The 27,329-nt window shown below is 42.4% G+C and overlaps 1 protein-coding gene across 2 annotated transcripts in view; it reads right to left on the reverse strand.

Annotated features, from left to right (window-relative positions):
- The window catches only part of HMGA2 (high mobility group AT-hook 2), a 134,695-nt gene that overhangs the window by 41,506 nt on the left and 65,860 nt on the right, over positions 1–27,329 (reverse strand). For both annotated transcript variants that reach the window (XM_032107287.1, XM_032107288.1), the window contains exon 4: positions 2,393–2,425. In XM_032107287.1, coding sequence (XP_031963178.1) covers positions 2,393–2,425 — 33 coding nt within the window. The remainder of the gene's footprint in view (positions 1–2,392; positions 2,426–27,329) is intronic.

The following is a 27,329-nucleotide window of genomic DNA, read 5'->3' on the forward strand; positions in this document are numbered from 1 at the left end:
GTTGTTAATTCTGAGTCTGAACCTCCCTACTTTAAAGGGAAATTAGGTACTATAAAAAGAAATCAGAGAAAGGCAACCAGACCTGAGTGAAACCCAGCAGCATGAAGTTCTTGATCATCCCAAGAAGTACACTGTTTTACCTCTCCTTCCTGAAGCCTCAGGAAGATAGTGTCACGAGCATTTGCTCACAGTGATAAATTTTTGTTCTTTGCCATGCACCTATACCAGCAAAACTGCAATGGTGTGGTCATGTAAGTGTGAGAGCAGGGCTGTTGAAACCAGGAAGGGTTCAAGAGAAGTTCAGTGATTTCATTGAACATCCTTTCGTCTAAGGATTAAAAACAGAAATGTTGTCTCTGTAAAGACATGGCATACAAATAATTTAAAGTGTTCTTTCACTACTCACTTGTGGTAAATGGAGAGATCTAAACAGGCTTCTGTCTCCTTTCATGTATTCTTCTGTGCCTCCTCATGTTCTGCACAAACACTTCCATTATGGGAATGTCAAAGGGCTTTCTTTTCTCTCTCTCACTCTGTCTACAGAGATGCTGCTGAGGCACCACTGCAGCAGTGGTGGCATCCAGCTGGTTGACACACGCTACAGCACCCCTACCAGAATCACTGCTTCAGCAAATGGATAGGAAAATCCATGTGGGGAACGCTGGTGCTTCAGTTCACATGCCTACATCATTTTGCCATCAATTAAATCTGCCATTACTTTGTTCTGCTACAAAACAACAGAGTCCAGGTCCACTCCTTGTCCTCCTACACCACAGCCCAGCTTCAGGACCAGGTATTCTTCCTCTCTTGCACCCAGGGTTGCACACGGTTATTGCGTAAACAAAACACTTGCAGCAGTCAGTGCTCGGGGAGCTTGGAGACCTGGCAGCACCACAGGGCCCTTCTTCCTGCTGACCTCAGTAGGACTGAGCATTGATATGTACCAGAGGAAAAGGCAACACTAACAGCCTCCCGGGAGCCTCTGCCTCCTGGATTTAGCCTCCTCTGTGCAGCAGGGTTTAGCCTCCCTGTCTCCCAGGTGCCACAGAGGAGATAGCTGGCTTTGTGCCCACCGGCAGATTTACTACCATGTTGTAGTAGAAATAGCCTGATTGTAGCAGTAACATTTGAAGGATATAAGCAAGACAGGGAGAGGAAATATCTTCTATTAGAACAGCTTGGTATGTTTTGAATTGTGTATAGTCAGATTATACAGTGAGTTGCTGGGGACTTAGGCTGTGTTTTTTGCATAAGCTGGCCTAACAAAAGACATTACCTCTCCTTGCAAAACTTAACCTTACTTGAAAGTACTACTACATTCATCCTCTGTGTTATCTCCACCATTCAGAGACATTAATATTATTAGCTGTGCCACGGATTCATCATTGCTGCAACTGTATTGATTTCTTTTGTAGAAATCTGATTCCTGCACATGCTTTGGAGAGTCACATCATTTTACCCCTTCAACTCATGGCTAGGATGTTTTCTGTTTCTTATGCAACAGCTCCTAATTCAGACTGCAGTTGATACTATGATAATATACACTTTATAATAATGTATTAGAACCATAAGGTGGAAAAAGGAAACTATTATTCCTTTCTGAAGGCAGACCTCTTTCCAGAAGAGCAATGGACCCTTTATGCTCTTGACTCAGAAATCATTTATGTACAGGGAGGTACAACAGCACAGCCAATGGACTCCGCTGAGCAGTGATGGACTTGCTCCCATTCCCACAGGTTTTTCTCTGTTGGTGCACATATAGCAAACTGTCAGAATTAGGTTCTTGGGGTTTTTAACACAGGGCAGGCTGGGAGAAGCAAATGAAGTGGATTGTAACTGCAGTGATTGACTGATTTCATGACATCTTGTGGCTTGCATTTTGTTCAAAGTGTTAAAAAAGAATAATACTATCCAACACAAAAAGTTCAAATGTGTTAGTCTTTATGACGGATCCAGTCTAGTTACCAAGTTCAGCCTACTATATTTTGTGGATTTAGAGAATGCTTTAGAAAAGAAGAGAAATGGGTTTTGTGCATATGCCCCTCCTTGCTGCAATGCAGTTCCCACCTATCCACATTCAGGACACACAGAGATATTACATGCTGGGCTCACACCACGGAGGTGTGCATGTGTGTCTGCATTATCACTGCAAGGTGGCCAATGCAGAAAGAGGACAATTCTGAGCAGGCACTGTCCATTGCTTCCTCCTCTCTTTCCCAAGGGCCAACGCATGAATTGTTCTGGTGGTTGTGCCCAGCAAGCCAATAGCTGTTCCCTAGCTCATATGATTGATGTATTTCCCTTCTTTCTTTACAGTAAAGGAGGCCAGTTGAAATACTGAAAAATTATTTCACTTAAAGTAGTCTAAAGAATTTAAATTAGTTTTTCTTACCTGAGCAGGCTTCTTTTGAACCACTTGTTGAGGCTGAAAAGTAAAACAAAGGCACAGTGAGAAACAAAATTAACTGAGCACTTAACTGTGATTTTACAAGTGCTAGGAAAAATATTTTCAGCAATAGAAGTAAAACACAGGAAAAGCTCACATTCAGAAATGGAGACATGAACATACCCAGCTCTCACACCCAGCCTCTCCTATGCATATGTACAACTTTGCTCTGAACTACTTCACATTACTGTGGATGAAGAGGAGTATGTTAAGTTTGCACAATTAAAACCAAGGTGAAATCTAGTTTAGCATGTTACATGTTTCAGCTCTTCTATGGTACTGCTGCCTTAACTTATCAGACCATGGGACTGGCCTGATTTTGTAACTAGATTTTGTTGTCTCCACTGCTGCTGCTCTCTTGTGACACTCTGAGCTGTGAGTGGAGTGTCCTGCTATGGGGAAGCCCTCCTCCCTCATCCAGAGCAGGATCAAAGCTCAGGCAGAGAGGTGAAGGACGCATAACCCCATTACTGTGCCACAGCTTCCCACTTGACCAAAGCCACCCTTGCCAAAATCAGGACACTGGGATGGACAGTGGTTCCAGCCCTTGGAAGCCCTGGTTTGAGACCTTCAGCTGCATGACACTGTGTTGACCCTTGCGAGGCTATTGGTGTGATTATGGGGATGCCCATCATTGGTCGGGTTGGGGGTGTCCACCTGCCTATGCAGGACCTGGTGGCACAGCTGTGGATTCTCAGCAAGTCTCCCTCCTGGCTGCTCACACCCAGGACTGGGAAACACAGTCCTCACATGAGTCAGGAGACCCACCAAGGTCATCCCCACCTGGGAGAAAAGGAGTACCAATTAAGGAACAAATACAGACGTACTTAAAATACACCACTACTGCCCAGATGATGTGATGACCCTTGTGGGTGCTAGGAGCAGCACAGAACAATAAGACCACAGATAAATGATGAAATCCTGACACAGAGAAGACAAAAAGGCTTTTCTTACTTCATTGGGACAAAGTTGCTGCCTGCCCCCTCCCCCAGATTTTCTGTTTTCAAAGTATATGAATTGCACCCAATGGCTTTCTTCCTGCCCTTCCTTCCTGCTTTTTCCTAATCCCAGCCATGATTTTAGTGCCTTGCTTGGGCAGAAGCCAACATGCCATCCCTCTGCATGGCCAAAAACCTAATTTTCATGACAGTCCAGTAGGAAATAACTGGAATATTTCTGAATAAGCAGTTTAGTGTAACTGGCCTTCCAGAGCAATATTTCAGTGAGAAGGATCAATAAAAATGTAAATTAAATGTAACTGATTCAATTCAGACTGCCCACCACAAGCGTCCCATTTTAACAAGAGATGCTTTGTTTATTTTCAGTCTTTTTCTAACTCAGCGGAATCCTACTGCTCTTATATTTTCGTATGTAACAGGCTCCAAGTTCTGCTCTCAAATAAATATGAGAGAAAAAACTATGTGATGACTGGGTCTGTCTTTAAACTTCAGGGTGGACCCTTTCCTTTTCCATTAAATTCCGTTGCAATGGAGAAACTATTATTAAGGCACATATTTTATTGATGCCTTCTCCAGGTGGACTGCAGGCCCTGAACTCATTAATGGACATTTTCTGCCCTTGGACAAAGGAATGATTTCTTTCAAAGGAATCTCTCATAATTACAGAACTCATTGAGCTCTTCTGTAATCTTCCAATAGTGTTTTTTCACTTTATTTTCTTTTTTTTGCCTGTTGATTACACCTGTACATGTGTTTACTCCCAAACCACATGAAATCCACAGACTTTTTAAAGGCTGACTGTTTTCTCCAGCTCAGAAATCCTCATATATTTTTGGCTGTGCATTCTATGTTCATGTGACTCTCACTCACTATAGCTCAATGAAATCTTCTGAAAGAGCTGCCAACTCACCAAATTTCCCGTGAATTAGGTCCTGACACTTCAATGAGAGGAAAGACAATGTCTGAAACAAGGCCAGCTCTGGCTTTCTGCCTAATATGTGTCACAGTAATTCTACCAGCTGCCGTTCTACATAGCAGTTCATACTTTTCAGACCACCAAAAAGCCCCTTGAATACTTTCAGTGATAGCTGGGGCTTGAGCTGCCAGCATGTTTTCCCAGCCTCTGGCACCCAGTGGCTCTGGACTGGACCTAGAAAGTTTTTGTGTGTGTGTTTGTTTTGTTTTGTTATTTTTATGAATGGCTTCCACAGGGGACTTGACTCCAGCACAACCCTATCCAACCATTCATAAAAAGCAGAGGGAAAATATTGTACTTTGCCCAGTTGGAAATTGTCTCTGATACTGACCAAGGCTTTCAAGAATTTTAGTCATTCAAGACCTTTGCTATCGTAGTGCTTCATGTCGAGAGCTCCTTGGCAGCGCTTGCTTACTGCCGGCTGGGTTTCCACTGGACTTGGGATCTGGAGTTCAGCATATGTTATGCTTTCTCCCTTAAATGGAAGAAGATCAGCTATGCAAGCCCAGAAGCAGGGCTCAGTTCCTCAGCCAGTATTAGTGGCACACACCACTGACACGCTGGGAGCTGTGCCCACTCACATCACATCAAGGGCTCCAGCTTGTGGCAGCTGAATCACTTGAATCACTGCAAGTGCCAATTTTCAAAGGCATTGCTTTTCCTGCTTCAGCCTGGCTGAGTGGGAAAGGTGGCTGGACATATAAATACAGTAAGGTCCAGTCCTGTGAGGACTGTAGTGTCTGCTCACTTAGCTCACCCTGACCAGAAGAACTGAGGTGTTCAGGAATAACAAGAAATTTCCCAAGCATCCCTTTAATTTCTTTAACTGTTGTGGTTGTGATGCCTTTGGAACCATTTTGACACACTATAGATACTAATGCTTCAACTTCGTGTTCACTGAGCTAAGAGATCTTTTCGGGGCTTTGAAAGTGACACTTCTGATTCACAAGTGTTGCATCTGCATGTTCAATTAACTGGAAAGAAAGAGAATCTGCCTTGGTTACGGAAAAGACTGGAACTATAAAATAGCCATGGACAAGAGACTTTAAATAGGTGCTCTGGAGAAAAATAAAGTTGTAAGCAAGAAATGAGAGCTCTGAACTGTTACGTATTGTCCCTGCCAGGAGCCTGCAGAGTAAGATGGCAGAACTTCTACTCTGTCAGAGGCTCTCTCACTTATGCCAGTGATCTTAAGAGGAGCTTTGTGCAATACAGCCCTTTCACATTTCATTTTTATCCTAAGTTTGAAAAACAGCTATTGACGTTCCATACACTCAAAAGCAAACTTCAGGGTTTTTTACATCATATGCAAGTACAAGCCAACATCAGGTATCTTTTTAAAATATATATATGAGACAGAAAGAACAAGTGACAGTGTTGGAAAAATCCTATGACCAGGTCATTTAAATGTCTATCAAACAAGAAAAAAATCCAAAATGCAGCAGTATTTCTTCTGCCATGCTTAAAATATTAAGTATGTGAGCTAAGGCAAAAGATAATAATTTAAAACTTGAGGATAATATTCCTAACTTTGAAAAGGAAAAACCCACAAAATGCCTGAAAAGTTGAGTACACAAAGTTTTGATGGTTTTATCTTTGCTCTAAGTTTAGAATGTTCAAAGCCCAACTGTTTATCTTCTACATTTCTTCCACTCCTCCTCTGTCACACATCCCTCATTTTGGTTTTTTATTTTCAAATTCTGTTACTTTACTTTATGTCAATATCTTACATGTATCCTTACAGCTTATACTGGTCAAACAATTTCTTTGCTTTTTATATGAGAACAAAAGAGCAGCCTCATGTGATGAGTTCATACTCATCTTGTACCAGCAGCCTAAAGTTGTATCAAATTCAATTTGTCACACTTCTCATTCCCAGGAGTCCTTCTTGCCCTGTGACTTTTCCTAGTGTTATAAAGCTAAGGAAGGAAAATGGAAGGATAAGGGTAAGTCTATGTCAACTAGTATGAGCAATGCTGGAACACATTTTTAATGATCAGAAATAAAAGCATTGGTTTGAATGCAAATCATCCCCTGACTGCTAATCCTAAAGCTCCAAGGGCAAGCTGCACACGCACAGTGCTCTTAGATTTTGTGTTCATGCCTTCCTCTTCAAACTGAGTATTATGAAGATGTCTGACTGATGCGTCTTGGCAACAGTGACTCTTTGTTTTTTTCCAACAGCTTGACACAGATAAGAGATTTGCATGGAGGTAGCTCTGCTGGTGGGACTAAATGACCATGATGGAAACTAATACCCAGTTAGGATGACATTTATAGTGCTGACAGCTCAGTGTTGTGCAGAGATCATTAAAATAATTTCAGAGGTCATCCAAACACTTGTAGTTCTAAATTAAAAGATGAGTAAAACCATATTTAGTCTTTTTGTCTACATAGCCTTGAAAAATCAGGAAGTTCATATTATACCAGTCGAAACCAATATAATCCAAAATAAATCATGTCTTACAAGCAGTTCCATATGACAGCAGAGTAACTACCATTCTGCCCTACAGCTTTAATTGGTTTGAGTCCAGCCTTTCTCTCCCTCTTTCAGCACAGAATTATACAGTGCTGGGACCAGCAGCCCACACAGCCTGCCAGGAAACCCTCACCTTCCAGCAAAAACCAGTTGCAGCTTCCTGATCATCAGCAGAAATCTTTCTGAAATTGCATGGGACAATGTGCCTGCCATTCACTCCTCAGGTCCAGGTATGCTCATGGTTTGCTTTAGTAATAATTCAAGTCAAGACAGTAGCAGAACTGCTTTTTTATCCCATCAGTAGTGAGGGGGCTTGTGTTTTGGAAGCACAGGTCATGATTTCTCCTGCCTCCATCACATGTTTGCAGTCAACTGGCAACCGTGGTGTCTGTGTATGCACACTGCTGTGGGTCATTAGAATCTAACAGCAAAACCATCTGGCCCTTAGAGTTCAAAGGAGATTTCACAGTTCTCTGTGCAGTCTCATAAAATAGGCTAATAGTAATCTGTGGAGAATTCTGGCAAAATCTGTGAAACTATTCTTTATTTTCTATCCTACTTGGCACTCCTCTGAGTTTTTAATACAAAGTCAGATCATTGCAAAAATATTTATTAGCTTTTAAACTGACTTTCCCTGACTGATGCTGGAAAAGTCTGCAACATGTCAGAAGCTGCAGAGTATTTCTATTCCACTTGCTGGGGAGAGCAGAGAGCATCAGCATTTTCCAAGTACACAAAGTGACTTTTAATAGTTATTTGACTGGCACAAAAATTTTATATTCAATTTGGCAAATTCAAAGCACACTGCTTCAAATTACTCTTTCGGTAGTCTTAAAATTCAGGCAGTGGCACATATATCCAGTTAGGTATGTATATATCCAATGGAAGTAAAGAAACTGACTTCATCAGGGTTAGGATTTCATATATTTTGTTTACAGAAAGCTACCCTCACTACAAAATATCTGTAAGCTGCTTCATTTGGAATGGTTTTATGTTCTGAAGGGAATAAAACAGTGAAAGAAATGTATTTAAAAATCAGATTCTGTTTTCTTTTATGCTCACATAATCCATTATTTCTCTGTTGCTTTGACCCTACCTTGCTCCCACAATTACTGATCTTGACAAGTACAAATTTAATGGTTAGAACAGGAAGGGAAAACCCATAATTTTTATTCATCTGCTAGCTGAACTGTTAGTTCAAGCATAACAATATTCCAGTGAGTTTATCAAGGATATAATCAAAATTCAAAGCACAGTAGCAGTTAGTTCAGTGTTCTGGATAGATGCGTAGTAGGTTATTAATTTTTATAATGTTTCAGACAGTATTGGTTACATTTCCATAAAATATTTAGGGCAGTGCAGCTTATGAAATACCCATTTAATGGGCCTTGTATCTATGTTTCAGTACAATAAGCAAAGTTTAAATTGGTGCTCTCATCTAAAATCAATACAGCTTGTCAGCAGAAGGATCTGCTGTTGCTGACTGCTCTTCTTCAGAGCCACTGCTGCTCTGTGGGGTTTCCCTGTTACTTCATTATCATCCGTCACGCACTTGATAAGCTTTCCTCATGCATTTTGCTTAAGTTTAGTTTGGCACCCTGTGCATTTTTCTGCTAAACTATTAAAAAGTATTTTCTGTCTTTCAGAATAATTCTAGCACACAGTTCACCATTGAGGTTTCCTTGATATACACCTAAGGAAACATAAGCTGGCTCTTTTGTCTGGCAAACGTCATATGTGTCTGTCTATTTATAACTCCCTACACAGACAGACTATTGAGAAAGCCAGAGGGGAGGTTTCAGTCATTCTTAGCTATAGTGTAAAGAAAAAACCTTATATTTTAGTAGACAGAAATAAATTATAAGTTATTTGCAAAGAAACCAAGCCCTCATTATTCAGGGATAAACTGATAAGAAATTATTTAGCTTTATACCTTGCATACCTGTCCAGACAAATAACTATTGTGCAACTGTTTATCTCCAGACTATCTTGTCTGTTTGGATACAGCAACTCCTGTGTTCACCATGCATTTCTCTTGGCCCGCGTGGAAATGATTTTTGGTCATTGGTAAGCAGGCTAGATTTGAATTGATGACCTAGAGGTGGAAAGCACTGTATCACATTACAGTCTGGTTCCAACTTTGGTTTTAGAGTCTTCTCTCTCTTCTTGCTCAGGCACCTCCCACCATACGGACTGAAAATCCAGGGCAGTTTCTGCTGCAGAGGTCATTCCCAGCGGAACCAGTGCATGGAGCTGATCAGAGCTGCAGGACTGTCAGCAGTGGACTCATCTCTGGACCTGACTGCCAGGAGCTCCCAAATCCTCTCAACCTTTGCACTGATTTCCAGTGAAGTAACAGAGTAAATAGCATAGGGAAGTCCCATACAAGCCAATCTGCTGCAAAATCCACTGCTGTTTGGAAGCTGAACTCTGAACTTCAGTGGTTTTGCTCAAAATGTAACTATAGTCAGATAACACTTCTCTTTATGGCTTCTGATGTTCACTCGTCTCAATTTTAAGGTCACAAAGACATCAACTCACTCAGTAAAGTGTCCTTGTGTCATTTAGAAACCTGAAATACGTGCAGCCCATTTTCCACAATATAGGCTTAGATACAAACAAAAAATCAAATTAATCAAATAGATACAAATCAAAAATCAAATTAATTTTCAGGCCTATGAAAGCTTCTGCCAACAACAGGTCCAAGCCTAGAAGCAGGAATGGAAAAAGATCTGAAGTGGCAGTGATGGAAAACAAAGGGTAAACCGCTCTGCTGGGCAGCCCTGGGATTACAGCAGTGTCCCAGCAGTATCAGGTGGTAACTCTGTCCCCGGCTATACACCTGCACCAAGGTGATGGTGCAAATGGCTGTGCACAGCCCCAACCTGTCCTTCTTAAGAAAGAGGATACTGATGAAAATACAGAATGCACTTCCCTTGTCCTTTTACCACTCTGGAAAGGCAGCCATTCAAGCTACCTTGAAGGTAATGAGCTCGAGCTGAGCAGCCTGTGGCCTCCTTTGGATATTTCCCAGTGGCAGCCTGTGGCATGTCTCTTCAGTTTAGCTGCATACTACAAGAGCTGCTGCCTCCAGAGATTTGCACTTCTTGCTTTAGTGAGACACATCTCAGCCAGAGGAGGACAGCGTAAGAGTGGGCACTACGGGAAGGCAGGTGCAGGAGACTGTGATCTGCCTAGAAAACCTTAATACTTCACCAACAGGAGAAAACAATCCAGTCCAGGACCTCTGCATGGCTTGTAGCTATACCACCTTTCCTCCAGACTGCCTAGAAGGAAGAGCCCTGTGTAGTGCTACTTCCTTAATAACATCTGCTGCGTGGCAGAAGATGGTGAAGGAAAGAAAGCTCCCAGCTGCACAGCACAGACAACTGTAGGGCAGTGCTTGAGGCTCTCTGTGTTCAGGCACTGTTCAGCTCACTGAGCACAGACACAGCACTAGGTACTGGTAGCAAGAGCTATCTGCCCCCTCATCCGCACAAACTGGGGTAAGGATACAAGGGATCTTAGGCAGCCATTTTTGCACAGCCATTTCTGCACAGCCATTTCTACTCCTTCAGGGATACAGAGCATCTTGTACAGAACTTATGTGGTCAGCCCCAGGCACAGCCCTCAGCTCTCGCAGGAGCTTCCCCTTCCCATCCAACCCATTGTCTCCCTGACCTCCCATTGCCCTGCGATGGCTGGGCAGGGTTTTCCTCCAAAGAAAAAGCACACAGGGCAAGGAAGGCAAATCGACTGTGCCTGGCTGATTTTCTGCAGCTGAGGATCTGGCCTGAGGCATTTCTCTTGAACTTCTTTGTCTGAGCAGATCCATTGGTAGCCACATGGTTGGCTGGGGATGTTTTTGTATGTCTGGAATATACAGATGTCTGATAGCTGTCTGTCTATCGAATAGATTTGATAATTATTACTGCCTCCAGGACACTGATGCTGCTGAGAGTGTCTGTCAGAGTCCAAGCAGAGACTGCTGACATTCTGGCATAGTTTCATAAAGAAGTCAGTGTCCAAAATAGAAATACATTTTCCATGTACTTGAAATATACCAGGGGCTTGGTGGCGAGCTGTTGCAATTAATCCGCTTCCTGGCTTGATATATTTTGGGATCATTCTGGTGTGTGGTGTGTTAAATACTGAACTCAGTTCATATTCTCATTTTTAAATGGAAATTGCATTCATTATGTCCAAAGGCATGATTTCTAGGTCCTTCTTGCAAAGCAGAAAGACCCCCCATGGCTCCATTGCATTTCTGGTGTGATTTTACTCGTTAACAGCAATTTCATCACATGCATCATTGTGAAATCCATGCAACACAGTAGTGCATTTTAAAAGACAGTAGCAAACAGCTTTTCTTTTTTATCTAGCTAGAACCCATTTAATAAAAGATTGGGAAGTCAACATCTATCCTATTGTCAATATCCTGTTGTCAGCCTCTTAACAGCAGCAGAAATATGAATAGCGTCTGAGTACACATGCTTCCCTTGGTCTGAAAGAGAGAGAAAAGAGGGGAAGAGAGGGAGGAAGAAAGAGATTCTGCTCTTTGTAATCCTGGTGTAAAGTTGGAGTTGTTCTATTTACATCCCTCGACAGACTCTGAATTTAACCCAGTCTAGGAGAGAAGAATTTGACTGTAATTTTGTAGGACAATTACCAGACTGTCTAGCTATAGTTATTTAATAGTCTTTTAGAAGCTACATGTGACCTAAAGATCCTATTTGTTGCTTGGATCTAACAACGTGAACATCAAAGGTATGTGTGTAAGGTATGCCTGCAAATCCCCTGCAGATTTTTTCATAATAGTACTGAAACCTGACACCACATCAAGAATGCAGCGCCTGGAGCACCCTACTACAGCCCCACTCCCTTGTAAAGTTTAACGCGGTTTCCTTGCTCCCAGAGCTCCATCTGCCACTTGGAAAGCAGCCTGCTTTCAAATGTTAGGGATGCTAGGGAGGGCTTGTGAACATTTTAGCAAATGCAGGTCATTTCAGAGAATAGGACTGATGGATATTGATCCTCAGGTCCTGAAAACTCAGCCGTATTTTGTTGCTTCTGTTGCTGAAGTGACAAAACCTAATTTTTTGTGCTGCCAAAAACACAGCTAAATCCTGTCCTTGGCTAAATTGTGTCCTTAGTTTAGTCTACCAAAAGAGCTAAATGCTTCCATCTTCCAATTAGTTACATTTTATTGTGCTTGGAACCTGTGTGGTTTGGGACATGCCAAAAATATACCAGTTGGTAGTATCCGTGGCTAGGTGGTCCCGGCAGCAGAGGTGAAAGCAGCTTGCTGGATGAAAGGAGGAGGAGAGCTGGCCTCCAAATGCTGCTGTAATTGGCACAGACAGGCATACCCTTTCTGGGAATTAGGTGCACTGGGTAGATAGAAGCTTGTTTTGCAGCTGAACATAATCCACCTTGGTGAGATCAGGTATTATATCAACACCAGATCACTTACCAGCAGCTGCAAAATCATTCTAGTATTGGCAGCGATGTGGCCAAGGATACTCTGAGACGCTAGATATTGACAGGTAAGGGTGATGGTGTGAAGCAAGGTCCTCCTGCTGCTCCCAGGCATCTAAATATCCCCACATTCCATGGGTGTGACTGCCCAATCACAAGCAAGACTTTCTCTTGAGAAAGGACCCTGGGAACACAACAGTGTGCCTTAAGGCAAACTCCATGGACACCAGAGCTGCTGTGAGCTCACTGCTCTCCCAGGCCATCCCCATGGCCAGCAAAGAGGTCACCAGCTAAGGAAGGACAACAGTTGGAGGAGGAGTGAGGAAACAACAGTATTGCTTGTATCATCATGTGTAAACCTAGGAGCTTCTGGAAATCTTTGGCTAGTAACAGCACTGGAACAGTGCTGGGAAGTTTTGGTTGGGTTGCATAGTGGGAAAGATGCAAAGGGATGGGATGGAGGAATGAAAGCGGCAAGGAGAGGTGTCAGGAAAGAGTGGGACCAACACATACCACTTTCCCTGTTTACACACAAATGGGAACAAGGTCTCTGCACTGACATTTATGTGCAAGGAACTGAGAGAAAAAACAGAAACACATTGTTCATATTTCTATTCCTCCACCAAGCTCACAAGATGGCTGTATTGTTGTCATACTTTTGGCTTTTTCCATGCTCTGAAAGTGTGTGCGTTACTGACATACTTTGAGGGTTCTGTGGCATTTTTAAAGAGAGCAATTGGGAAGTTTGGTTAGAAAGAAATCTTTTTAGGTACCAGTGGGTTTTTCAGATTTTAGGATCAGATGCATTTTTGTAGGCTTTATGGTAGTGCTTCGTCTTCTCAGATCACAAAAAAGGACAGCAGAAATACAAAGGTCCTGGAGCTGTACTGCCCTGGGGAGTGGAGGATTTCACCCCACCCGCAAGGCTGATGACAGCAGGATCCACAGGAGGATGTGCTCTTCCTGAAGAACTCCAGCCATCTCTCCGCACAGCCATCCGTGCAGGAGAGGGTCTGCTTCAGCTTTTTGGCTGGATGCACTGGCAACAGGACAGCCAGGACATTCACTGTTTATAGTATGAGCACTTAAAAAGGGTGGGAGACAGTGATGGGATAAGGAGTTGCCCATGCCACTTTGCCTTTCATCACCTCTCAGGAATGTCTGCCTTTGGGGCTAATTTAGATGCATTTACATAATAAATGTGTGGCCTTTTCAGCCACATTTTTCCACTTTAATTTCTGCCTGCCCTTGCTGACACGTGTCCTTGGCAATTTGTGGTTATTTTCCTCATTCTGCACTGTAGAATTTTCCTCTATTACGGTTTTTTCTTTCATAGATAAGCAAATACATAGCTCATGAAAGTGACATAGTCTAGCTCTATTTTACTTAGCAAATACTGTGGGGTTTTATTTTCTTTTTTTTTTGCTCTCTATTGAAAAGACAATGCTTTGCTGACTTTAAACTGGTTTGCAAGCCCAAAACAGATGATATCATGAGTCTTCCAGATGCATCAGCACAGTTTCAGACAGCTTCCTGACTGACAAGAAAGCCAGAACTCTCATGAGATCTCCACAATGGGATATTATTAATAAACATTCTGTACCTCAGAGGCAACCCTTCCAATAAGTAAGTTCCATATGGCTCTTAGAAGCATGAGCCCTCCCTCTTCTTACTCCTAAGTGTGATGGACTCAGCTCTTGGGCTGGGATTGGTTGAATGGTCCCTTACAGAGGTACTAGAGGGCTTCAGGCTCAACACTAACCATGACTTAATACATGATGACAAATCTTTCACATCCATGCTCATCCCATGACATGATGATGTCTGTTTGGACCAACCGAAAGACATCAGATGTCTGATGAAGAGCAGAATCTACACATCCTTGAAGGTATGGCACAGTGAAAAGGGCCTTCAGAAAAGAGAATGCAGGATAATTCTGCACTGTTGAGAATTTTGGAAGATCCAGCCTAGATTTAGGATCTTTAGATTAACCTACCCTCCCCCAGAAAACAGTTAGTCCAGTTAAAATTTTTCACAGTGACTTATAGCACTGGCCAGTAATACCTGGGAGTGCCCTTTTCCTCTGCTTGTCTCAACCATGGTACACTCCAGCTACAGGGCTGCCAAGGTCCTGGGAGTCTTTAGTGTGTAGGTGTTATGTTCCTCGAAGATTAGATGCCAAGGAACCACAGAGACTTTATGAGCAAAATGTCTAATACATTCCCTGAATAGCATCCTGTACTAAGACAAATATAGACAAGGAGACTGAAGACTATAGAAATAATCACAATCTGAACCTGATCTATTAGTGAATAGTAGACAATGGCAAACTTCAAGTGAAAAAACGTGGGAAGTGCCTGGACACCACCAGGACGACCATGTTTGTGTATCTTCTCAGTGGTACCACTCAGGTGGATTTCTTTTGGTTTTCTTTTCCTCAAGAATATTTTCCTTAACCCTCAGTGTTCCTTTAGAAATGGAAATGAACTCATTACCGGTCAGTGAGTCCTGTGTGATAGGTCATACCAATACTACTCAATTCAACATGCACTTTCCTATCAAAAGCTTAGGAATAGACAACTAAAAGCAATCACAATATTTGAATATGTAATTTTATATCTGAGTATCCTTTTCATCTCTCCAGATCCTAAAGTGATTTGCACACTTGAAGTCTCATAAGAACATTATAAAGGGATCTGTTTCACTCTGCTCTGCAAAGGAGCCATTTCTGGGATGAGGTCTGGCAGCACATTTAACAGCACAAGACAGTGTTACATACAGTTCAGACTGTATGAGGTGATGAGTAGCATATTCAGTGTACCTGGCAGGGAAGGTAGGATGTAATTATCCAAACTGGACTTTGGCTAGTACACCAGGATCAAAACCCCAGTGCCATGGGGACTCTGATGACCACAAGTGGTCAGGGCCTTGATTTTACATCTCATCTGAAAAGCAGCACCTCCAACAGCAACTTTCTTGAGTACCATACAAAATCATTCTTTCTAAGTGAATCAGAAATAAAAGAGCATCCCAGCACAGCAGCTAGGGATCCCTGGAGGTATTTACTTTGTTTCTCAGTTAGCCTGTATAATCTGATAGCTCAGAGGACACATACAACCCCATTCACATCACTGGTGTACAGACAAAACAGCACACTGCTTCTGTTCTGCAGAAACATCCACAAAGGAGTTCCAGAGAAATCAAACAGTAAGTTATGAGCAAGAAAAAACTGAAGAAGTTGACACAAAATCCACTAAGACCACATGCACAAAACTAGAAATCTCAAATTTGTTTGAGCAATCTTAGAGAATTGGACCCGGCTTAAATCCATTGTGCTGGTAGCATGAGTAGGTAGCTCCATGCAGGAGAGTGCAGGACTGTGGCAGTAAAAAAAAAAAATCTTGGAGGTTCTACAGCGTGAGCCAATATTTATGTCATTCAGCTATAAAGTTATATATAATGTATGACTATGCTGCAATGCATGTTCAGAATCAATTTAAATCAGTTATCAGTCTTTGCTTTAGGTAGGTGCTGGTTTTGAACACGCTTGAGGAAACAACATTACATATGTAAGATCATATAAAATGGATTTCACTCAAATGAGATACAAATGACACTACATGAAGTGTAGACCAGCAAACCTAATATCTTGTCTCCTTTATATGAAATCAGAAACCGAATTGTGAGTTTTGACTGACAGTAACAGATTGTCCTATTTTCAAAGAAAAATCTAGTTAGCAGAAACACAGGCATGTTTTCTCCAGATCTCATTTTAGAAGCTCGAGTGAACACCTGTCTGCCTTGCTGGACTTAAAAGTGTTAGTTAATTCATCACTCAGCTATTTTTTACTTCTTTAATAATATTAATGCTATGAATGATTACATACTATTTGCTTATGCCCTTAGAAGCAATTGAATTTAAACATTTTCTCCTATTTCCACTCTGCTGCTGCCTATTCTGTAAAAAGAGGATTTCTGCATCTTAACCACACTCAGTGCCTACAGCATTAGGAAAATCAGCAACGAACATACAAAATCCAAGCCTTCTTTTGCTTGTTCCCTTTATTTAGTTCACTATGCTCTCATTGCTTTATTTTAATGGCTGGAGCTTGATACCATAATCATTTTCCTCAGTCAGTTCATAATATCAATTCCCCTGTAGGTCAGAAACAATACCTCAGGAAATACCACCTGCTATTCAGGGATATTGCAGGAAATTTGCATTTCCACTTTGTAAAGTGTTATTATTTTGAACTGACAACCTAACATTGATTTCATTATCCCAAAGTCTTTGGATCCCTGAAAGCAAGAGAGAGAACGGGTGTCCTGGCTGGCCTCCCACTAGCTAGCTTTTCATGGTCATTAACAATCAAGAGTGAGAAGACAAACAACTCACAGCTGAAAGATGTGTGTCTCACAGGCAGCTCTCCCTGTCACCTCCTCTGGAATATGAGAGCAATTCAGCTGTTTCATCAGTCTACTCCTGCTTTGCCAGCCCTCCTTTGAAGCAGGGCTGCTGCCTGAGTGCATCTTTCCCTCCTCTGCAAATAGCACTGAAGAATGGGGTGGCAGATGCAGCCAGAGGATTTATTCCTCTGAAGGGATACAGGATGCTTGAGCATGGTTTCTGCAGGGAGTTTGAAGTCTCCCATCCACCCTTTTATTCATTGGGTGTGAGAATGTGGTATTTTGGGACCATCAGCTGGTGAAGGAAAGTGGTCCTCAGTTAGATGCTTGCAAGCCTTGCCACCTTCACAACAGCTGTAGGAAGCATCCCCAAAAAACTTCAGCCTCTCAGCACTTTTTCCCCCAGACAGGCATTTTGAGATGACCACCAATTCAAACCCCAGCAATTGTATTCCCTTAGCATTCTCAGCACAGCCATGAGGTTGGGCACAAAGGAGGAGACCTGTTAAGAGGGAAGCTGCAATCCTACATAGTTCTGATGCATTTCTACACAATATGGAGTACATTCAGCTCTAGTAGTCTTCTTCCCACCACATCAAACTTATGTTTGACTGTTTTGTTTTCTCCTCCCAAGCTTACATTGGGTGGGGAAGAGCCATGCCCAGCAGAGCACAGCAGCACCTACTTTGAAGAGCCAGAGCCGTGGTAGTGAGGCTGCGCATTGCATCCCATCACGCACATGACAGGGAGCATGTGCTGCTTGAAATGTCAAGTGACAGAAGGTTACTCACAACTGCCCATCGCTTCTCCCAAGGCGATTGCCCTGCCACCCAGAAACACACCTAACAGCCAGCATGAGGCAACTGCGGAAATATCCCTAAAAATGGCTTTATTTGTGGAGGTCTGTCCAAATCCTGCTCCATGGCTCAAGAGGAAGCGTGACTGTGGGAACTTTCTTGCACAGTTTGCTTCTTCTCGGCTGACCAAACATATACCAGAGAATTCACTTCTGGGAGGAATGCCTTGAAGCAATTTTTTGTGTGATGACACTGTTTCATGACGTAGGTCTATTTCAAGCAGCAGCACTGGAGACTGCTGAGGGAGAGCAGTGAGTATTACTGGCTGATTGAAAGGAAACTTCCTGTTTGGCTGGTTGCACGGAAGGGCACAGATGAGACACAGAGTAGGTAGGAGTGCACTCACCGCCAGCTTCCCTGAGTCAACTTCCCTGAGCCCCACCCATGCTGCACCGTCATGGCCAAGCCATCCTGCTGCCGGGGAGCTCTGTGTTACACAATGCCGGGGTAATCCAGGCTCCTCTCTCGCGGTGCAGGGGCAGGACTGAAAGCTGCTGCTACACTAGCAGGTCCAAGCTGCCGATGCGGCACTGGCACAAGCAGCTCCAAAGCTATTCAAACTTACATGAGATTGGTTTGCTCCTCTTGCCCAAGAAGATAAAAATGCAAAGAAGCATACAGTCACCATTTCCTTTTCCATATGTGAGGACTATCACAAACCAACTGGGAAGTCCCCCTCCCAGGGAGTCCTGCTCACGTATTTGGATTCAGCAGCCAGTGTCAATGGTGAGGTCCTGCTGGCAGAAGTGAGCTGTGAGCTGGCACTGACTCAGAGGTTGTTTGTACAAGGGCTGTCTTTTAAAACTTCATACTGATAAAACTTATTACTGTGTTGAGAGATGCTCATAAAACACTGAGTCACCTCTTATTCAATTAAGGAAGCTGTCATTGAACTTTCAAGGAGGCCTGAGTGGGTTACTCCCCTCCACGCTGTGCTGAACTCAGAAATATCAATCTGCATGACACTTTGGATGACCTGGGCTGCCAGTCAGAAAGTTCAAAAGGTGAGGAACACCTCCCAACAGGAGTAAACAGTGACGCACATTTGAAAATAACCCTTGTGAATACAATTAGCTATTTTGTACCCTCTCCTGCCTGGAAGCTTTTGTGCTATTAAAAAGCTGCCTAGAAGGCAGCTTCTTTAGAAGAAGAAATGACTGCAAACCAGCTGACAGTCACCTTCAGGGCTTATTTAAAAGTCAGGAGAAGAGAAATGCCAATGTTTAATATTTAAACAGAAAAATGTTTAATTTTAAAACATTTATATTCCTTTTATGATTGCAAAATCAATATTAATACAGAATGTAAACCATTTTATAGACTCCACACAGGACTCCACTGTTGCTCCCTGCCCAAGAAGTCTGGTTTTTGGGCAGATGAGAACTGCCAGTGGGAAGTTCACAAATGCTTGTCCTAATATATAACACCAGGGCAAGACCTTCTGCCCTTCCTCTGAAAAACTGCCTAATGACTTCAGTGAGAGTTCTGCCTGAGTAAAAATACCAGGTTTTGGCCCATTACCTTCAAATGGATAGAAGAGTTTATTTGTGGTTTGAGGTGCTTCCTCCTGTCTGAACTTTCAGTTTCCAGACTGAGTCTGAGAGGAACAAAGGGGGTTTCCCACAATCCCCCAGACTGTATGTTGTTGGGGATCCCAAATTATTCTCTTGAATTTTGTGGCCTGAGTTTGCGCTTGCAACCCCTGCATTCACTGAGCAGAAGCAGCAGTGCAGGTAGAGATGAGATGTCTTGACAATGAGCTTTAACTGAGTTGAAAAATAGTCTTTCTCAAATGCTAGTCTCCAAAGACAAAAAGATTTCTCTAACATTCTTTAGCATTTATTCCCTCTGCAAATTATATACACTAAGATATGCTGTGTTTCTAAAAGGCTCTTACAACCTATAGGTGGAAACCAGAATGGTGCAGAAAAGCAGGAGTAGAAACAACAGCCAATGGCCATGCTTCCACCATTTATTTCCATGAGGTCACTGCAAAAAACCCTCCAAAGAGCAGGAACTATATATTCATGAGCAAACCTCACACCAGTCCACCAGATCCTGCTAACATCACACGGCTGCTGCCCTGTCCATTCACCTCCTCACAAGTCTGAACTTCATTCATTCATTCATTTGGGAGAAGGCAGTTTCCTCTCCACCCTCCTCAAGCCCATTTCCTTTCTAGGGAGCACCCCAGTGCTGAGGTCTGCAAAGCAGCCCCCCAGCTCCACTCCTTAGTGTCCCCCCACTGTGATCCTGGGGAGGGGGCATGGAGAGGAAGTGGTTCTGACATGTATTTTACTGATGTTTTAAAGCATATGGTCTGAATGCTCTGAATGCCACGGAAGATTACTGTCACATGTTTTAACATTGCCTATCTGTTGACACAGTATCACCTTTCATAAATTGCTGGTACCATTTTCCCACCAGCACTGTTCCAAACACAGGAATTACAGGCAGAACACAAATCCAAACAACCCTTATGTGCTTAATAAAATAAATAACAATCAGTCCCTTAAACAATTCCCCTTTAAAGGAATTTTCCTTATTTTAGATCAAACACTTCCTTAGGATCCATGCTAATTTGTACTTTCCAGTGTCATAAATAACTAGCACACAAAAAAAACCAAAAACAAAACCCCCAGCACATTCAAAATCAGCCAGATTTCTATTTTTAAATTCTAATATATATGCTCATGTCATGTTTTGGATACTGGCATAATTTCTGAATGAACGCAAACAAAGCAAGACATGCTTGAATGCATCTGACCCCCTAATGCATACTTAGCATGGCTCCAGGTCACTGGAGCCAGACCAATTTACACCAGTTCAACAGTTGGCCTTCGAGGTTCGAATGAGCATGGTATCTCTGTGAGTACCTCCTTCCTGCCCTCTATCTCAAACTTGTGAATGGGTTAGTGCTCTGTATCTCGGTACACCACTGAATGGTTTGGATTTGGTTCAGGTCTTGGGCTGTTCAGTCAAGCTGGAAAATGCACATGCACCTCTGTCTCCTCCCCCTGCTCCACACACACTTCCACAGACACTTCCTCTCACTGAAGGAGACCTAACATTGCCTTTTCATACGAAAACTGATTACTGATATGTTAGCCCAGCATGGACTATAAAATGTTACATTTTGGGTTTTTCCATGAAGAAAATATCTTCTGAAGTTACCAGGTAGTTTCAGCTCAAAATTTAATTGTCACCTGAAACACTATTTTCTGATGAGAATATTTCAACAGAAATAGTCCTTGTCAGAAGATAACCAAGTTTCATACTCTGCTGTAACAGCTCACCTCTCTGTGTTTCCACTCCTGAAACCTCAATCCCTACACATTTACACTTTCAGTATGGCCTGCAGGTCCATGAATGGACACTTCACTGACTTGGACCCCTGACAGCCCTGCTTTTATCCTCTCATCACCTAAGCGAAGAGGAGGTTACCTCATATTAAACCATCGATTTATTTGCTCACAAATATTCTGGGCACCAGTACATTGCCATGCTCCAGGGTTTAGACTGTGTCACTGCTGCAACCCCCAAATGCCCTACAGCTAGAGAGTGGTCTGTGGGGGCTGTATGAGGTGTCTGTGGGGGCATCATCCTACTTGTGGGTCATTTATTTACGTCATATTATCCAAAGTAGCTATAGAAACTAAAGAAGAATGGACAGAAACGAAGAAGTGGATTAGTGTCATTTGACATCTTCATCCTTGTTTTTCAAGGCATCTGACAAGCATTAAAGGCCGGTAAGTCAGACTTGCAGGCTTCCTTTGTTAATGACTATCTATTAGGAGACTGTTTGCATCCTTTTCTGGTGTTGGCTACTATATGCAGGACATTGGATTTGTGAATCCATGATCTAAAAATGTATTGTACATGTATTTTTTTTAAATAAGTAGATGCCTACATGTTACTTGCAGAGTGTAACTGTTGTGGTTTAACTCCAGTAAGAAATAAAGTACCACACAGCCAGTCTGTCACACACCCTAATCCCAGTGAAATGGAGAGGAGAATCAGAAAGAAGGTAAAGCCCATGGGTTGAGACAGGAAGAGATTAATAATTGATATATTATTATAATAATAATAATACTAACAACAATGACAATGATAACAAAAATAATAATGTTATAATAATAATTGCAATGAAAAGGGGTGCAAGAAAGAGAGAGAAATAAACTCCTACCAGAAAGACAAGTGATGCACAATACAATTTCTCACCATCCATTGACCAGTGCCCAGCCAGTGCCCCAGCAGTGATCAGCCCTGCTTGTCCAGTTTCTCCCCACCTTATATACTGAACAAGACGTTCTGTGGTATGGAAGGTCCGCTTGACCAGTTTGGGTCAGCTGTCCTGGCCACGCTCCCTCTGGCTTCTTGCGTACCTCCTCACTGGCAGAGCATGGAAAGCTGAAAAGTCCTTGACTTAAAGTAGGCACTGCTCAGAAACAACTAGAACACTAGTGTGTTATCAACACTGTTCTCATACTAAATTGAAAAAGAGAGCACTGTACCAACTACTAGGAATAAAACTAACTGCATTAATTAACTTCCCAGATTAAGCCAGGACAGTAACAATCCCTATACCCTCATTGCCAGCTGTAAAACAGAATCCCCTTGTTGAGGAGATGGGAAATTATGCCATATTTTCACATGTGGAAAGCCAGTTAAATTGTACACAAAGTCTTTTTACTGTCTAATTCCTTAATTTTGTTATATATAAAAAAACAGTAAAGAATATGATTGCCTATAAAATATTTGCTTCTGTTTCAGTGAAAGAAATGTAAAATATGCCCCAAATCCTTTTATCTGATTCTAATGAAACCATAGCCAAAACAATTTCCTTCAAAATTTAGGGAGAAGAGAAATGTTCTTGGATCTCAGCTGAGAACTTGCTCACTACATTTCAATCTAGACAGAACTTTTATAGCTGATTTATTACTAATAAACAAAGTTTATAATAGAAACATTGACAGGACTTCTACCAAAAGGATACCAGCAGGAGTAATAAATTCAGCTAATATCTAATAGGAACTCTGATCTCATCACATGCCAGCTAACATTATGCTCAGAAAAAAATTAAACCAGTGTGGACTGTCTGCTGTCAGTTCTTGAAGACTGCCATCCTCAAATTCCTCCCACAGAACAATAGGATTTATAAAATGATGCATCTTCTTCAAATCAACAGAAACTACCAATGCTAGACCAGACTGCCTCTTCATTTGAGCTGATTACACTCCTTTAAAACCTAGAATATCCCGGCTGGCTACACAAGACCTCAGCCTCTTTACTGAAGTTATGACTACAGCTGACTTTGGCTCAGTAGCTGTTGAAAAGATTAAACAAAAATTAGCAGTTCCTGTAAAACAAAATATTTGGATATTAACCAGAGTTAAAAGTCAAGCCTTAGTTTGCTTCCTGCCTGTCGGACATGCTACACTGAACATCCTTTTTAAATTCCACAGGTAATAAACTTGCACTAAATGAGGCCGCTCTTGGCTCAAGTCTGTACTTATGCCAGCCCCAGAAATCTCTTTCATCTGTGCTGCTTGGCAAACACTGAGGCTGCAAGGCATGGGGGTTCATGAAAAGACACTGCTTTATATGTTCACCAATAACTTGATAGAGCTAATAATGCAATTATTGCTTTCCAGGAGCTCACAAAGTTAAACAGATTTTTGCAGTAGTGGCAGACTAGTACCAGAAATGAGCAGGAAAAACAAGGACAGTACAATGCACAGGATGTGAACTTCTGTTTCCTAGACGAGTAAATAAAACAAATCCTCCTCAAAAGGATGTGCCTGTAACCCAGGCTTGGTCTGGTAGCGGTGCAGTCCAGATAATAACAGTGGAATTCAGGTAGGGACCAAGCGTGTGCAAATATGGCAACAAAAGACCTCATGCTATGAGATAATTAGACGTGTAATAAAAGAAGCCTTATCATCCCTTCCTGATGAGACAGTCTCCAAGGTGGGAAGTGAGCAGTGGAGAGGGAAAGTGAGAGCCAGCTTTGAATCTGAGGACACGCATCCTTTTCCTGCAGGATGGCACTGCTTCCAGCTGAGAATGTGAGAGCTGCCACTCTCACCGCTCTGCCACCAGCATGTATTGTGGCACATCTTCCCACCACTTCAGACCAAAGTGGCCAGGCTTGCTCCGATCAACCACTTAAACTGACTGAACTAATCCAGCTGATTTTGCTTGGAGCAGATTAGGAAGTGCTCACAGACAGCACCTGGCTGCAGCTGGGCAAGGTCACTAATCTCCGGGTGGGAGGTTGTGACAAGCAGTCAAAGGCAGTGACCTCTTCCACCAGTACAGCTGGAGCTCAGTGGGGACATTTTCCTACAGCTTAACTATGTGGGGTCCTCCACCAGCAATGGCCAGCTAGGACAATTCGGCCTCCTTCCTTCACTGACCTCACCTTCTCTGTACCCAGGCAATCAGTTCTTGCTAGCACGCAGCTCTGGAAAGGAAGAAGCTTTGCTTTCAGAGAAGTTTTGCTGCTACAGCAATGTGAACAGTCTTCATGGTGCTGCCAGGTGCATCTGGCCAAATAAAGAATTCCTGCTTCCTAATACTACATTGGTGTTAAGGAGTTTTTTATTTTTATTGATTTTTGGTAACAATGGTAACACCAAACTGTATAAAACACTGAACTGAGGCAGTGTACATGTCGAAGCAATTAATAAATCCCCAAGCACACCCAACAGACACCAGTAAGACCAGAAAGTACCATTGCCATTACCTACTCTGACCTTTTCCACAGCACAAGTCACAGAGCTTTGCCCAGCAATTCTTGCATCAACATCATAATTTCAGGTTGAAGTACTGCATATCTTCTAGAAAAACATCCAACTGTGATTTAAAGACTGCAAGTCTTGAAGAATTCACCACATCCCCTGAGCAAGCTGTTCCCATGATCAATTGCCTTCATTCTTCATGTATACCTCATATGCACATGGGAACTGAAAACACAAAGGGTGAGGAGCCAAGTTTTGGTCCCCTTGGCAGGAGTGAAGAATGAACCTCCTGTCAGTTTTATGAGGTTAATATAACTGTACAAGAAGCTATACTATCTTTCTGGAAGATTTGTGCAGAATTTAGCACAAGAAGAACATTTTTCCTTGCTTTGTGAGAACTTTTCAGACTGTGTTTCCTTCTAAAGACTAAAATGGACTTGACAAATTGCATGATTTTTGCACAAGGTACATCTGCAACAGTCACCATGATATTAGCAATACCGTGACTCTTTTCTGGCCACCACACCGGCTTGCCTGCCAAGCAGCTGGGGCTGAAAAGACAGCTCCTGAAGTTAAAAGAGACTACAATGATATCAAAGAGCTTTCCAGCTACAGCTCTGGTTCCTCCAGAATAACCCAGACAGAGGATGTGCCACTGACATGAAACCAAAGTGAATTTGCCTTGCAATCTGACAATTGTCAGGCTAAGGATCAGAGAAGTGGAAGTCGCTTGATGCGGCAACTGGTATTTCAAAGACTGAGGAAGAAAAGTTTAGTAGAAATCCTTTAAAAATAAAACATAAAGGGTTCATGAAACAGAAATATCAATACAATTAATCAACTGGACTTTCTCATTCCATTGGTTTTAAGTGAGATGGGAAATTTCTTGAAATAGACCTTTTGTCTTAGGAATTTCTGATTCAACAATTTAGTGTTTCTGGAAGAAAAAAAAATTCCAGAAATTCCAAATAAGTTCTAGTAAACTTTTACCCAAGCTGAAACCCACACCAGTGCATCTCAAATTTTGCTATGGTTGTAATCACAGCCCTGTGTATAACACAGAGAGAACACCTTCAGGAGAACATCTCACCTTCAGTTGGTATTGCTCATGAGCTACACCTCTGCAACTGAGAGGAAAAGGAGAGGTGCTGCTGTGAACTCACAGCAATGGTGGGACAGGGCTGCTCACAGCCCAGCTGTGCAGCAGCTGTGGGCAGGAGGGAAGCAATGAGAGTAAGGGACACCCTTTTGGGGGGAAATAAGTGTTGCACATGTTTTGTTTTCTTAACTTGGAATGAAGTCCAAAACAAGCGCTTAGGTATGCTGTCATCTGTTCCTCCCTTGAAGAGGACCTCAACCCTTTAGCATCACTGAGATCCAAGGAGACAATTGTCATTGTGCTCTTTCTATAATGCCAGGTTTTCCCCAATGTAAATCTTACCTCCCACGCAGAGCACATATTCTCCTTCAAGTTTTTTTCACCTGGAGGAATCAGACCACTCAAGAGTTTTTCTATGGAGAAGACCTTCAGCAGACCCTCATCTGCTAGTTCACTTCATCCAGCAAAGGTCCATTACCTTTTTTCAATGAGCTCGAAGAGGCCAACTGGCCTAAGGAGGCACAGCCTTCCCCCTCCTCATGCCAATATTTCCTATATTTGATAGGAAGGACAGTATTTTACTTGAGTCACCACAGTTTTCAGAGACTTATTCTTACCCTTTCTTGGTCAAATACATAGAAAATAGATCTGCAGAAAATGTGAGCTTGTTGTTGGAAACTGACCTCTGGAGTGACCCCTTCATGACTCTAGTCTTCAAGTGAACATGAGAAGGACTTCACCTTCAATCACTGTTAACTGTGACCTCATAACTATATTTACCTGCATCAGTTTAGCTGCTGGCCTATTTGTTAAAGTTCAACTGTATAAAACCCCAGATTATTAGACACAATCAAGAATTAGACTTCAAAGACCTTTAGACTGTCACACGGAATTAGCATACTGAATCACAATTAAACCACAATTGGCATTTTACAGCACTAGTTCTTTGAGGACAGCAAAGCTAATTTTTTACCAATAGACTTTGAGAAAAAAAGACTCCATTATTTAAAGGTGCCTCTAATTTCTATACCATTCAAGTTATTCTCAGGAGGTATGAAACATGTAATTTTGAACATAAAGTTACTGTCTCATTATTTCATTATCCCTACGGTATTTTTGGCAATGAGTGTTTGGAAGGTGAATTTAAAAAGAGAAAAAATACAAAATAAAGTTGTCAGTGCACAACCGGAATTATGATTATGCATCCTTTAATCATGTGTCCCACTCAAACCCTGCAACTCTGAGTTCCCATGGCCTGCAGCTGAATCTCCCACCGTGGGCATTAAATGCTGTAATATGTTTAATTAATACACTAAAATGCACGAAGGTCTTTGGATACCACAGTGACTGGTGCCAAGTAAGTGTTTATAGTTATAGCAACTGTTAATAAAACATCGTGCACTTCAGGTTTGGAAGATGATATGGAAGAGCTGAGGGGCTGTGGGGCCTTGAGGTCATTCGTATCTTCTGTCTCCTTACAGTTGAGGAGACTGAATTTTTGTCAAGCCAGTGCCTTGAGTCCTTTCTGTACTTTCCCAACTCTCTGTAGCTGCCAAATTTCCACAAGCACACACTAACAGGTGTGGTCCCCTTGGAAACACAGCACATGGAAACTAGTGAAACACACCCAACAGGTCCTGGCTGTGGCATGACCGGGGCAGGTGTTCCACCAGGTGTCCATCATGTCCAGGCCACCCAGCCTGGTTATCTTGCACAGCACCATAGTCATTCTCAGCCTGTTTTTCCCTTAATCTGTCAAAGATGCAACCTCGTACTCTCATTCACCTTCATTCTACCTTCAGAGCTGTCAGCTGGATCTATGGGTGCTTTCCATTCCAGTGACTCTCAGCTCAGGCAGCCTTTCTTGTCACCCAAGTACATCAGA

This window comes from Corvus moneduloides, chromosome 4, assembly GCF_009650955.1.
Source record: "Corvus moneduloides isolate bCorMon1 chromosome 4, bCorMon1.pri, whole genome shotgun sequence".
Classification (NCBI taxonomy): domain Eukaryota; kingdom Metazoa; phylum Chordata; class Aves; order Passeriformes; family Corvidae; genus Corvus; species Corvus moneduloides.